Source organism: Amblyraja radiata, chromosome 34 (genome assembly GCF_010909765.2).
Source record: "Amblyraja radiata isolate CabotCenter1 chromosome 34, sAmbRad1.1.pri, whole genome shotgun sequence".
Classification (NCBI taxonomy): Eukaryota; Metazoa; Chordata; class Chondrichthyes; order Rajiformes; family Rajidae; genus Amblyraja; species Amblyraja radiata.
The window spans coordinates 4,180,271-4,195,999 of NC_045989.1; the positions used below are offsets into that span (position 1 = coordinate 4,180,271).

General features: G+C 41.5%; 1 protein-coding gene across 1 annotated transcript in view; it reads left to right on the forward strand.

Annotated features, from left to right (window-relative positions):
* Window positions 1–14,958: 14,958 nt before the first annotated feature.
* kif7 (kinesin family member 7) overlaps window positions 14,959–15,729 on the forward strand; it is a 51,434-nt gene continuing 50,663 nt past the window's right edge. The window contains exon 1 of the mRNA XM_033050596.1: window positions 14,959–15,073. Within this exon, the coding sequence (XP_032906487.1) occupies window positions 14,977–15,073 (97 nt within the window). The 5' untranslated portion in view covers window positions 14,959–14,976. The remainder of the gene's footprint in view (window positions 15,074–15,729) is intronic.

A 15,729-nucleotide genomic window follows, 5' to 3' on the forward strand; every position in this document is an offset into this window, starting at 1 on the left:
GTCACGGCTCTGAGCTGCGAATAACACTGAACGCACGTCTACACGGTGAGTCCCCTCGATGCGGCTCTAAAGTGGCTTTGTAAAATGAATTTTGTTTGTCGTGTGTCTGCAGCCCAATTGTTTGCCTCGCCTTTTTTTAACAAGTTTGTGTTCACAAAATGAATTTTCGTTGTCGGGTGTCTGCAGCCCAATTGTTTGCCTCACCTTTTTGACAAGTTTGTGTTCACAAAATGAATTTTGGTTGTCGGGTGGCTGCAGCCCAATTGTTTACCCCGCCTTTTTAACAAGTTTGTGTTCACAAAATGAATTTTGGTTGTCGGGCGGCTGCAGCCCAATTGTTTGCCTTGAATACTTGGCTTTTAAAATCGTTGCAACAGTTGGATGCCTGCCCAAGCATCCATACGGCCCACAATGTCTATACTAGCCTTATCCATACACACATACACACAACCATATATATACCAGACTAAGTGGAACCCGTTGGGTCGCAGCATCACATGGGAGGGCTGGTCCCCCAACGCAATATTCCACCTCTCCACCAATTCCTATATTGCTGGCCAGTGGGGGGAGTGGGCTTCCTGGAGCACTAGTATGGCTGTTGTGGACTGCAGGGACTGGTTTCCAGAGGGCTAGTATGGACATTGTGGGCCGAATGGATTGTTTGGCTGGCGGCTCAGTCACTCAAGCCTGCTGTGCTGGCAGCTCACTCACTCAAGCCTGCTGTGCTGGCAGCTCACTCACTCACTCACGGCTGGTGGGCTGGCAGTTCACTCACGGCTATTCCTTGAAATTCCATTTCAAGCAGGGTGCAAGGCCATAAAATTCAATTGCAGTTTCATGCCATTTCAAGCAGGGTGCAAGGCCACTAAAGACCCCTCCCTCCTCCACCTTGCAGTGAGCCACGCCCACATTTCTGGGGTTTATAGTCCCTCCCCCTCCCTCCAGAAGGGGCGTGGCCTTCATGATGTGATTGACAGGAGAGAGAATCTCAACATTTTCTAAACACTAATAACTCTTTCATTTTTCAACGATGGGAAAATCCTCAGCACCTGATGAGCGGAGGGGTACTCTGAGTAAGATGGCCAAAAATCACAGCCGTATGTGGTAGCGTTTTTTCTAAAATCAAAATATAAAGCACAAACAGGAAGTGGTCATGATTAGACTTTTAATTATATAGTAGGCAAGGCAACTTTAATTAGGCAAGGCAACTTTAATTAGGCAAGGCAACTTTAATTAGGCAGCGCAACTTTAATTAGGCAACTTTAATTAGGCAAGGCAACTTTAATTAGGCAACACAGCTTTAGCATTTCCAAACCAAAAGCAACACAGTTTTAGCATTTCCAAACCAAAGGCAACACAGTTTTAGCATTTCCAAACCAAAGGCAACACAGCTTTAGCATTTCCAAACCAATGGCAACACAGCTGTGGCATTTCCAAACCAAAGTCAACACAGCTTTAGCATTTCCAAACCAAAGGCAACACAGCTTTAGCAGTTCCAAACTATATTTTCAAACCACATTAAGGGCACTGACACCAGTAAAACCACTCCTTGTTTAGTAGACATGTGTTCAGTGCTATTCACAGCTCAGACTGAGAGACGTGACCCTCTCGCTCTCCCATCTTGCAGAGATTGACTGAGGCACTCAACACTTCTGGGTTTTATAGTCCCTCCAGAAGGGGCATGGCCTTCAGAAGAGAGAATCTCAACATTTTTTGAACACTAATAACTCTTTTATTTTTCATCAATGGGAAAAATCCTCTTGTCCTGCGCAGCAGAGGGGGACTCTGAGTAAGATGGCCAAAAATCACAGCCATAAGTCGCAGCGTTTTTTCTATAATCAATATACAGAACAGGATGTGGTCAAGATCATACTTTTAGTAATATAGATATATACTAGACTAAGTGGGACCCGTTGGGTCCCAGCTTCACATGGGAGGGCTGGTCCCCCAATGCAATATCCCACCAATTCCAATATTGCTGGCCAGTGCGGGGTGAGCTTTCTGGAGCGCTAGTATGAATGTTGTGGGCTGAACGGACTGGTTTCCAGAGGGCTAGTACGGACATTGTGGGCCGAATGGATTCTTGGGCTGGCAGCTCAGTGACTCAGGCTTGGCAGCTCAATCACTGAGGCCAGGCAGCTCAGTCACTCAGGCCTGGCAGGCTGGCAGCTCAGAAAGAGTTACTTAAGAGAAAAAAGGAAACTAATATAAGCGAGAACCCCTAGACCGAGAGCCAAGGAGAAGTCTATTGAATTAGGAGAAACTTGAATGGGTGTGGAGATATCAGAGTCGATGTATTTAACCGATGAATCCAAAAATTTTAACCCTTGATGGTAAAGTGGCTTCTATTATCAAGGTAGAAAGAAATTGTCCCTAGAATTGGCATTCTTAATTGGATTGATGCTAAAATTGACAACATATAGAAATTGATTGATTAAATTTGAACAGCTGGGAATTCTACAGGAATTGGAATGGAATTATGCTATCAATCACAATGCTGTGGAATGAGAAGGGCGAGATGGACACTGAAATTAAAAATAGTAAATTAGAGGCTGGGGCTGAATTTGGTTGAATTGAAACATTTTTCATCGTTTGCTTTAGATTAGTCATGCCTGTACGGAAATCTGGACTGAACCTAGCTGAAATTTATATGAGAAACCATCATCAGATATACATATTATAACATTGTGTGAATATGGAGAGGGCTGATTAGTGTTTAGTGAAGAGTATATTATAGAACAGAATAGTAAAAGGAATAGTGATAGAGTAGAATATAATAGAGCAGGATAGTGAAATGGAAAAGGGGTAGTATTGCAGAATCATGGTGAATGTATGGGGAGGCATTGGTGCATGAATGGTAACTTGCTTCGTCCCAAGTTTTTCAGGAATTATAGGTTATAGGTTCAACTATGGAAAGGGATGGAAGAATGGGCAACAATACAGATGGAGGGAATTCACGCCCACGAAAACTCAGGAGGCGAAGCTACACCCACGAAAATTCGGGAAGCTTGACAAGATTCTGCGAAGAAACATCATCATCTTGTGTTGTTGATAGATGAAGAATGTAATGGACACATATATGTATATCTGGTTATCTGATTATCTGACTATTTAGTTATCATAAATGATGGTTTATCATATATGATAAAAGGAAAGAATGTTAATCCTGGCCAAATTGGAGAGGCTAGGATCCTAAAATTGAGTAAAGGCTTCTGGGCTGCTCGGCCATTTGGTCAATTTAAAAGTGCTTTCTGTAGAAATGGGACAAGCTGCAGAACCAGTTTGTCTAGAGCCTAGAACAGAGCTGCAGGAAGAGAATGGGAACATCTGCAGACCCTGACAATTAGGTGCAAAATGCATAGAATGGATTGGATGAATGCAAACCAGACATACACATTATAAATAATGTTGCAAAACTTTACTTTGCTGGATGTTGATTGGATTAAGTATTGAGCCTTGTCTGGTTTTCTTGCATATCAGGGCACATGTTGCGATGTTTGTTTCCTCTGAGAAACACTGTTTGAATACAATGTATTAGCTACCGTATTATTGGGTTAGGGACATTTCTGTCATGTATGGGGTTAATCGATATCTGAAATTGGATTGTAAAGGGACCACCCCCATGTGGTTCGGCCCCTATAAAAGTCCGCTAGGTCCTGTGTCGATCTTCTGGGAGAGCGCTTAGGACTGTGTGACCTTCTGGAGGGTCTCTGTTTGAGTGAGGCCAAGAGGGCTTGATCAGGCAGATACGAGGATCGAACCCGCGGTGGTTAGGTATAGTAGTGGAACTGTAATTGTGTTTTTAATCTAAGTAAAAATAAAGTTTAGATGCGCAAGTGCTTGATTCAGTGATTTTTGACTGAAACTAAACTGGGGGACGGTTAGAACGAGCTATTTACAGAGGCAAGTTAGACAAAAATGCTGGAGTAACTCAACGGGACAGGCAGCATCTCTGGAGAGAAGGAATGGGGAGTTGATGTGCTTTCTTTATAATTGAATCAGCGTGCTTGGTGCAGGAAAGGTCGGTCTGCGCAACTCGGGTCGAAACCCTTCTTCAGAGAGGCAGGCTGTTGTGCTGGCACCATTTGGTTGGTCGATCGATCTCACTTCTATACTCTGAGTCATCATCATCTGTAATTCATCCAACAATGGTGTTGTCGTCTGTGAACTTGAGGATGGAGTTTACACTTGGTCCGGTTACACAGTCGTGAGGAGAGCAGGAGGCTGAGCACACATCCTTGAGGTGCTTCCGTACTGATGGTTATTGAGCACGAAGTGTTGCTGCCAATTCAAACAAATTGTGGTCTTTTGACGAGGAAGTCGAGGATCCATTTGCAGAGAGTTGCGCAGAGACCCAGTTTTACGAGCTCGATAACTAGCTTGGAGGAGGTGAAGGTATTGAACGCCAAGCTGTAATCTATAAACAACAGCCTGACATATGTGTTTTCATTGTCCAAGTGGTCCAGTGCAGAGTGGAGAGCCAGTGAGATTGCATCCTCCGTTGACCTGTTGTGGTGGTAGGCAAATTGTAATGGGTCGAGGTCCTTGTGGAGGTCGGAGTTGATATGCGCCATAACCAACTCAAAGCATTTTATTACCACAGACGTTAGTGCCACCGGTCGAAAGTCAATGAGGCGTCTTCCGGTGGCGCTATGGAGGCTTGAGTCCAGCGCCAACTAGCTCCGTGCCGAAGAAATTTAAAACGGGAGAAAAATCGGGTCTTACCTGCAGCGATCGCGATCTGAACGGCTGCCTGCGTGACGTCATCAGGCGCGCGACTTTAAGATATGTCATCGGTACAACATACCCCCCCCCGTGGGACACAAAAAAAAGCCGGTAAAGGGAGACCGCAGAAGGAAGAGGAAGGCCTTACAGAGGCCTCGACCTCAGTTACAACAACGGCCCAGGAAGACCCTTCGAAGAAAACGAAACCGAAAAAGTCTGAAATGGAGGAGCTTAAAATTTTTCTCTCGGCCGAAATGAAAACCTTTGGAGAGAAGTTTGGAGAGAAGTTTAAAGAGGAACTTGACTCTTTTAAGGTAGATTTTAAAGCAGAAATGCTTTCTACCGTTAAACAAATGCTGGAAATCTGGAAGAAGACGAGGGAGGAAGAGATCAAGGATCAGATGGAAGTGCTGGAAACCAGGCTTGTTTCGGTGGAAACGAAGGTGGACCCCATTTATCACATACTTGATCAGCATAGAACAGTGATAACCGAACTTGAGAATTCGGTGACGACAAGTGTGGAAACTGTAAGTCGACTCCTTATTGAAAACCAACGCCTCTCCGATATGGTGATCAAATTAAATGATAAGTGTATTGATTTGGAGGGGCGTCAAAGACGTAAGAATCTAAGAATTGTAGGGGTGAAAGAAGGAAGTGAGAAGGAAATGGGTACGCGGGATTTTGTGGCAGACCTATTACAAAAAGCCTTAAAATTGGATCACAAACCTTCACTCGGTCGAGCTCATAGAGCGCAGGGACGTCGTATACAAGATGATGGCCGTCCAAGACAAATTATCGTAAAGGTACAATTGGATCATGAATTTGATGATTTAATGAAGAAAATTGTTCGAGGTGGACAGCTCCTTTTTGAAGGTGCGAGATTCAGTATTTATCGAGATTATCCGGCAGAAGTCTTCAAGAAAAGAGCGCTGTTCACTGAGACAAAGAGAATACTGAAGGATGTACCTGATCTGAAATACAGTTTGTTTTACCCCGCAAGACTAAGAGTCCTCTACAAGTCCAAGGAGCACTTTTTTACAGACCATGAAAAAGCACTGGAATATGCCAAAAAAGTCAATAACATGACCATAGACGGAAGAATTCTCATTACTCCTTAGGAGTCAAGCCAGATCTAAAAGGACCTTTAAAGTTCTTTTAAGAGCTTTAAGGACATTCGGAAACCGAAATGGACGGAGGACATTGGATAAAACCGTGATCTTTGTATTTTGGCTTATTAATCAATATTATTATCTGTATATTCATGCCTAACTATATATGTAACAACTAATACTTATTAAATATCTATATTACTACTAAAATTATTAACATTAACATTTCTCATAAAAATTTAATACTGTATATGATTGATAACAATGATTAATAATTAATAGTCTTCGATTAACGTAGAAATGAATTACATACTTATATTATATAGGAAGATATGCAAGAGGTAAATTAGATTACGTCATTAAAAAAGTTTAACGGTTTTTCTCTTTATTTTTCGATTTAAAATTAAATTTATAGATTTAGCGAAAAAATTAATATGATATGTGAGAATAATAACGTTGGGAATTTTTGCGGTTTTTGAATTTTTCTGCAGGGTCACGTGTTTATGTATGGATACATGTGGGTATATATGTATATATATGTATGTGTATATATATATATATATATATATGTGTGCATATTGTGTGTGTGTACGTATGGATAAGTAAATAAGTTTGTTACTCCCAAAGAAGTTATTTGAATGTTAGAAATAATCTTTTTTTTCTTCGGGCACGGAGCTGGAAATTTTTTTTTTTTTACAAAGGCTACGGAAGTCTTTAGAATTCTAGCCACGTTAGTGTGGCTATCACTAACTACACTAATTGTAGATGTAGTTCTTTTTCTTTCACCCTATACTAACCAACTCTATCACTTTTTTCACTTTAAATATTTTTATAATTTAATGTTTGAATGGAAAAATAAGACTAATACAAGGAGATGTGTTCGGAAGAGCGATGTATATGATTTTAAATTCATCTATTTGAGGTTCGGGAGCAGGGTCAGGTTCTATGTGTTGTACCTTCTGCTCGGTTATAGACCACCTTAGAAACAATATGCAAGATGTTAATATGATAAGAGGGGGTCAGGGAATAACATTTTGTAGTTGGAATGTCAAGGGAATTAATGAACCAATTAAGAGAGGTAAAGTTTTGGCACATCTAAATTTAATCAAAACAGATATAATATTTCTACAAGAAACACACCTTAAAAAGGAATCTCAACATAGACTTAAAGCTAAGTGGATCGCTGAATCATATCATTCCTCCTTTTCCCATAAGTCCAGAGGAGTTGCAATACTAATTCGTAAAGGAATACCTTTTAAGAACTCTTCAACAATAGTGGATATTGATGGTAGATATATTATATTAGTTGGAGAGTTAAATGGAGAAAAAGTGATTCTTCTTAATGTTTATGGGCCTAATTTTGATAACCCCAAGTTTTTTAATAAAACATTTAATAAAATTCCTGAATTTACACAATATAAATTAATAATTGGAGGAGACTTCAATTGTACATTAGATCCATACTTAGACAGATCATCAAGGCAAAAAAAAGTAAAATCTCAATCAAGTGTATTTCTAAATTCATTTATTAATACCACTAATATTAAGGATATCTGGAGAATAGAAAACCCAACGGGACGGGAATATTCATTTTACTCACCAGTACACAAAACATACTCAAGAATAGATTATTTTTTAGTTGACTCTACGTTTATCCCATTTATTTATAATTCAAAATACCATAACATTATAATCTCAGATCACGCACCTGTAACATTCATGATTAAATTAAATGGAATGTCCGAGAAACAATCATATTGGAGATTTAACCCACAAATTTTGAACGAAAGATCATGCCAGGAATATATTATTAAACAGATTCAAATATTTTTTGAGGTAAATGACAACCCTGACACACCTACTTCTCTTATGTGGGAAACGTTTAAAGCGTATGTTCGAGGTACATTAATTTCTGCTCAAGCATTTTATAATAAAGAGAACAGGATTAAGCAACAAACATTGGAAATTGAAATCAAGCAACTAGATATAGAAAATGCGAGAATGCCATCTACTTTAAAACATAATAAAATTGCTGTATTGAAATATAAATTAAATAAAATGTATTCAGAACAAGTAATAAAACTTTATCAAAAAACCAAACAACTACATTTTGAATTTGGAGACAAACCACAAAAATTATTAGCACGTCAGTTACGAAAAATGGAAGGGGAAAAAACAATTCATAAAATTAGAACAGAGACAGGAGAATTATTAAAAATGCCCAAGGATATAAATGATAGATTTCTCCAATACTATCATAACCTTTATTCAACTAAAACCGTAGCACAATCAGAAGGAATAGCAGATTTTTTAATAAAATGTAATTTAAAAGGTTTAGATTCAAACGATAGAGAATTATTAGAAAGGGAGATTACGATAAAGGATATTGAGGAGTCTATTGGCTCTTTAAAAAATGGTAAAGCAGTAGGACCAGATGGTTTAGGTTCCGAATTTTATAAAAAATTTTATGATTTGCTTAGCCCACGGTTACAAAGACTGTATGAGTATATATATACTCAACAGAAACTTCCAGACACTTTAAATGAATCAATAATAACACTTATTCCTAAAGCTGATAAAGATCTGGAAGACCCGGGATCATACAGAGCAATTGCACTTTTAAATACAGATCAGAAAATTTTAACTAAAATACTAGCGCATAGATTAAGTACAGTGATGAATAAATTAATACACCCTGACCAAACAGGCTTTATTCAGAAACGGTACTCATATTATAATCTAAGAAGATTATTTAATATTATATATTCTAAGAGAATTATTAATGAAGATCTAGCAATAATTTCACTTGACGCTGAAAAAGCATTTGATCAGGTCGAATGGCCTTATTTATTTTCGGTGATGGAAAATATGCAGCTAGGGGAGAAATTCTGTACATGGATAAAACTGTTATATACAAATCCCACGGCTAGAATATTTACAAACCAAAGGTTGTCACCTAAATTTAGCCTATCTAGAGGTTGTAGACAAGGATGCCCATTATCTCCATTATTATTTGCGCTTGCTATTGAGCCACTGGCAGAAAGAGTTAGGGGGCATCCGGAAATACATGGGTATAACACAAAGGACACAGTGAATAAAATTTCTCTATACGCAGATGATGTATTAATTTACATTACAAAACCAGAAATTAGTATTCCAAATTTATTAAAGCTAATAACCCAATTTGGTTCACTTTCAGGATACAGAATAAATTGGAATAAAAGTGAAATTATGCCAATAAGGGAACATAACAAACAGACAATACAACAATTTCCATTTAAAATAGTAAATGAAAAATTTAAATATCTAGGTATTTATGTAACTAAGATATATACATCATTATTTAAAGCAAATTTCCCCCCATTACTGAACAAACTACATAAGAATATTCAATACTGGAAAACACTTCCTATCTCAATGGTAGGCAAAATCAATGCCATAAAAATGATTTTTTACCGCAAATATTATATCTTTTTCAGACAATTCCGATATATCTGGCAAAAAACTTTTTTAAAAAATTGGATTCTATTGTTAATGATTTTATCTGGGATTATAAGAATCATAGGATAAACAAAGACACTTGTGTAAATCAAAAATAAATGGAGGCTTGGTTTTACCCAATTTTTTGTTTTATTTCTGGGCAGTTAACATTAAAAATATGAATTTCTGGTTGGAAGAAATAGATCATCAACCAGACTGGTTAAAAAATGGAAAAGGAAGATTGTTTACCTTTTGATATCGGTTCGATATTATTTGCTACGTCTAAATTAAACAAAAAAATTTATAGGGAAAACCCTATAATATTTAGTGCTATACGAATCTGGAAACAATTAAAAAAGACATTAAAATTAGATAATTTATCACTTTTTCTTCCAATTGTGAATAATCCTTTGTTTAAGCCTTCATGGTTGGACGGGGGTTTTACACAATGGAAGAATTATGGAATTAAAAATATGGGACAACTTTACAAGGAAGGCACTTTTCTGACATTTCAGGAATTGCAACAGACTTATGGACTTCGAGGAAATGATTATTTCAGATATCTTCAATTTAGAGATTATGTAAAATCGAACTCCCAAAATTTTCGAATTAGAAATTCAGAAATTCTTGATGAATGTTGGAACAAACATCCTAACACAGAAAAATTAATATCTTATATATACAATATCTTAATAGACAGTGACATTCCCTCGACGGACTTACACAGACAAACATGGGAAAAAGAATTAAATCAAGTAATAACGAAAGATACTTGGGAAGAAAGTTTGCAACACATACATCAGTGTTCACTAAACGCCAGACATTCTCTAATACAATTTAAAGTAATACATAGGTTACATTATTCAAAAACAAAACTACATAAAATTTTTCAACATATCTCACCTATATGTGATAAATGTCAACATTTAGAAGCTACATTATCTCATATGTTTGCAAACTGTATAAAAATTAAAAAATTCTGGGTAAATATTTTTAGTATAATATCTAAAGTAACCAGCACACAATTGGACCCAGATCCAAAATTAATAATACTCGGAATATTAGAATTAAATCAAACACTTAGAACAACACAAAGAAACTTTATTGATTATAGTTTAATAACAGGAAAAAAATTAATTCTAAAATTTTGGAAAGGCCCTACGGCCCCCACAATCAAAATGTGGATTATAGAAATGACGGAGACCTTAAACGTGGAAAGAATCAGATTTTCCCTGTTGGACAAACAGGAATTATTCGTTGGAACATGGTCTCCTTTTATTGATTACTTAAAGGGTCAGAATGGTTCAGCACAGGAACCTGACTAGCACGCGGGCTAAAGAATGGATGAAATACTATACTCTGAAATGTACGAATATATCTCGAATGAAGTCTTTTTTATTTTAACAAATTTTTCCATTCTTCTTTAACTACCTTTTTTTTTTTTTGTTGTTTTTGTTTTTTTTGTTTTTCTTCTCTTTCTTTTCTTTCTTTACTTCATCTATCTCTTTAGTTCTATCTAGTTTAAAAAAAAAAAAAAGGCAAAAAGTATTGGAGACAATGTAATAATAATTGACAATATTATCAATTTAAAAATGTAAGACTGTAATGATGTATTTTGGTTATGTACCTATCTCCAATAAAAAATATTTTCAAAAAAAAAAAGAAAGTCAATGAGGCACGTCACCTTACTCTTGCTCTGCCAGCTGTGGCACCCTAAATCTTTGTACAATTACATTGTATTAAACAACGTAACACACAGCCTTTAGAATTTTTTGCTTGCATTAACAAAACTAAAATTGTAGCTATAATATGACCGTTCTGAAAATCCTGCAGTAGAATTAACTTTGTGCAAGTTCAAGTTCACATTTATTGTCACATGCACCAATTGGTACAGTTAATTTGAGTTACCAGCCATACGAACACAATGCACAATAGAGTTTAACATAAACATCCACCACATTGGAATCAACATTTCACACTGTGATGGAAGGCAATAAAGTTCAGTCATCTTCCTCTTCGTTCACCCATGGTCGGGACCTTTGAACCCTCCACAGTCCCCGCCACAGACGGCCTGATGTACAGGCCCTCTCGCCGGGATGATCGAAACTCTGGCGTTGGAATGGAGAAACACACTCTGCGGCGTGGAGTTTCCGAATTGGCCACATCCTACCGGAGACCCTGGCTTCCGAAGTCCACAGGCCGAGCTGGATGGAACTCCAACACTGGCAATCCTCGGCAAAAGTTCTCAGGCCTCCGCGATGTTAAAGTCAGCGCCGCACCCGTGGCTAGAAGCTCCGCAGACCACAGCTCCACAAAGTTAAAGTCAGCAGGCCCTGCTGGATGGAGCTCCAACACTGGCGATCCCTGGCAAGGGATCGCCCCGCTCTGCGATGCTAATTCAGCGCTGCACCTGCTGCTGAAGCTCTGGGCCGGTCACCGGTAGGAAAGGCCGCACCAACCCAGTTGGTAGGCCGTGAAGGGGGGGGGGGAGCGAAGATGCAACACAGAGAAAAGACACATCTCCGTCCTGGTAAGTGACTGAATAACGGTTTCCCCCTATTCCCCTCCACCACACCCACATAAGACATACTAAGAAACATTAAAACATACACACTAAAAATAACCAAAAGAGTGAAAGGACTAACGAGCTGCTGGCGTGGCAGCCACTGCGGTGGCGCCACCCGATGGAGATCTGGGAGTTATTGGGACTCTGAAACTCTGCAGCTCCTAATTCATTTCCCCATTAATACAATTTTTTTATAACACAATTTTCCATAACACAAGGTTTCTTATGATCATAACAATCGTGCTATAGCAGAACTTTCTGAATTTAATGACTCACTTTTGGTGGGCACAGTGGCATCGAGCTTTCTCAATGTAGTGGGATTGGACATCCATGGTAAAGATAAGGCTGATTATTTTCCCTCCCCTTCCCATTTCCATACTTATCTTGCTGTCCTGTGGCTCCTCCATTGCCAGAGTGAGGTCACACACAATCTAGAGGAACAGCGCCTCATATTCCGCTTGGGCAGCTTGCAACCCAGCAGTATGAAAGTTGAATTCTCCAATTTTAGGTAACTTCTTCCCTCCTTCCCCCTCTCCTTTCTCCCCCAACCTCTCCTCCACCACTGAACCCTGGCTGAGCTTACACTGGTTTCTCCCCACCCTCTCCACCAACATTCCTTCCTCCGGCTTCACAATTCACAACTTTTCTATAATCGAGCGTCACAATTCACAACTCTTTATTCTTTTGGCTCAGATCTGTTTTATAATCTCCGGCCTTTGTCCTACAACCTGCCTCTCAAAAACCCTCTCGTCTGTGCCATAGAAACATAGAAAATAGGTGCAGGCGGAAGCCATTCATTGTGATCAAGGCTGATCAACCCCTATCAATAACCCGTGCCTGCCTTCTCCCCATATCCCTTGGCTCCACTAGCCCCTCGAGTTCTATCTAACTCTCTCTTAAATCCATCCAGTGACTTTGCCTCCACTGCCCTCTGTGGCAGGGAATTCCATAAATTCACAACTCTCTGGGTGAAAATGTTTTTTCTCACCTCAGTCTTAAATGACCTCCCCTTTATTCTAAGACTGTGGCCCCTGGTTCTGGACTCACCCAACATTGAGAACATTTTTCGTACATCTAGCTTGTCCAGTTCTTTTATAATTTTATGTTTCTATAAGATACCCCCTCATCCTTCTAAGCTCCAGTGAATGCAAGCCTAGTCTTTTCAATCTTTCCTCATTGTCAGCTATTACCATCAGTCCTGTCCTCCCTCTCTTCCAGCTTTCTTTCTCCCCCCCCCCCCCTCCATCACCAAAACATCACCTATCCATGTTTTCCAGAGATGTTGCCTGACCTGATGAGTTACACCAGCATTTTGTGTCATTTTATTGTAAACCAGTATCTGCAGTTCATCATTTCTAGATTTTAAAATGACGGTTATCTCCGTTTGTATTCCATTCTCCTTACTCCCATCTCTAATTTCACGTTGTGCATCCCATATTCTGCCTGGAATAAATATCTAACAGCTTTGACTGCTGCAGTCTTTCATTTTCACCCCTTCGTTGGCAATACATGGCAATACATTAAGTGAAACCATGCAGGTTCCACTTCATGTTAGGTTTGGGACTTGGAATTTCAGGATCCCTACAGATAATTCCAACAATAATAGATCTGAACACTACCCTCAACTCGTAGCAGAAGATGGAAATGTGGTGACTCGCGTGCTGTCTCAGTGTAATCTACTAGTCTTACATGCTTGTACACAAGTATGATCGTGCCTATGTATAGTAACATTTTTACTGAACTGTATGCAAAAGAAAAGGAACTTCACTGTGCCGAGGTACATGTGACCATAAAGTACCATTGTGACAAGATATCTGGCATATTTGAGATTGGCATTGGCATACTGAGTGTGGCATGACAGGCAGTTGGTTTGTATGTTCTTCCTGTGACCACTTTGGTTTTCTCTGGGTGCTCTAGTTTCCTTCCACATTGCAAAGACATACAATTTTGTAGATTAATTGGCATGGTAAAAATTGTCCCTACTGTGTAGGATAGAACTGGTGAACTGGGGTCTGAAGAAGGGTTTCGGCCCGAAACGTTACCTATTTCCTTCGCTCCATAGATGCTGCTGCACCTGCTGAGTTTCTCCAGCATTTTTGTGTACCTTAGAACTGGTGATAGCTGGTCAGCGCGGACTCGGTGGGCCGAAGGGCATGTTTCCGCGCTGTATCTCTAAAATCTAATGACGCTAAGTGCTGGAGTAACTCAGAGGGTCAGGCAGCATCTTTGGTGAAAATTGATAGGTTTTGGGTCGAGATCTTGCTTCTGATTGATTGTTGTGGAGGGGGGGGGGGGGGGTAACTAGAAGAAAGGAGGGGCAGAACAAAGCCCACAGGTCAATACAGCTGAGGAGGGTTATTTGATCCCAGCAATGAGTAAGCTAACCTATGATCAGCGTTTGACGGCACTGGGCCTGTACTCGCTGGAGTTTTGAAGAATGAGGGGGAACCTCATTGAAACCTACAATAGTGAAAGGTAGACAAAATTGCTGGAGAAACTCAGCGGGTGCGGCAGCATCTATGGAGCGAAGGAAATAGGCAACGTTCGGGTCGAAACCCTTCTTCAGAATAGTGAAAGGCTTGGATAGAGTGGATGCTTCCAGTAGTGGGAGAGTCTAGGACTAGAGAATTAAAGGATGTTCTTTTAGGAAGGATGAGGAGGAATTTTTTTAGTCAGAGGGAGGTGAATCTGTGACATTCTAGAAGGCAGGAGAATGGGGTGAGGAGGGAGGGATAGATCAGCCATGGACGAGTAGACTTGATGGGCTGAATGGCCTCATTCTGCTCCCTTGTGTTCTTTTGAACTTATGACAGGCAGGTCGTGGGCAAAGGCCAGAGATGAAAAGTATGAAGGGGTGAGACAAAGGGAGAGGAGAGTTTTGAATTATGAAGCTCGAGGAAGGATTGCAGGTGGAAGGGGAGCGGGATGGGAGAAGTGGATGCAAGCCCAGGGCGGCAGCGGCGGGGTGAGGGGGTTTGGTAGTTACCGAAAAATGGAGGAGGGTACAGCTTCTTTTAGAAGGAACGCAGTGATCCCTCCTCTTCCATCTCCCCTCCCTCAGCCCATACTTTCCCGCCTCTTCCGTCGCGGGGGCTGATGTGTTTCCGGCGCCGGCAGGGCCCGCCTTGTGTCTGCCTGTCCCGACCCCGGCCCGGAGTGCGGCCTCTCCCCGCGGACACCCCCACCTCTCCCGGTCAGTCGTGTTTCTATCGAGCGTCTCCGGGTCTCTGGCGGCGGCCCGCTCCCCTCCCCCGGCTCCATCACCACCTCGCCGGTGCGCTCTCGCCCCCATCTCCCTCCTCCAGCTCCCTCTCTCCCCCCCTCTCCTCTCTCCCCCCCCCCCCCTCTCCCCCCCCCCCCCCTCTCCCCCCCCCCCCCCCCCTCTCCCCCCCCCCCCTCTCTCTCCCCCCCTCTCCTCTCTCCTCCCCCCCCTCTCTCCTCCCCCCTCCTCTCTCCCCCCCGTCTCGCTCCCCCCCCCTCTCCTCTCTCCTCTCTCCCCCCCTCTCCTCTCTCCCCCCCCCCCCCGTCTCTCTCCCCCCCCCCGTCTCTCTCCCCCCCCCCGTCTCTCTCCCCCCCCCCCCGTCTCTCTCCCCCCCCCCCCGTCTCTCTCCCCCCCCCCCGTCTCTCTCCCCCCCCCCCGTCTCTCTCCTCCCCCCCCGTCTCTCTCCCCCCCCCGTCCTCTCTCCCCCCCCCCCCCTCTCTCCTTCCCCCCTCCTCTCTCCCCCCCGTCTCGCTCCCCCCCCTCTCCTCTCTCCTCTCTCCCCCCCTCTCCTCTCTCCCCCCCCCCCGTCTCTCCTCCCCCCCCCCCGCTCTCTCTCCCCCCCCCCCGTCTCTCTCCCCCCCCCCCGT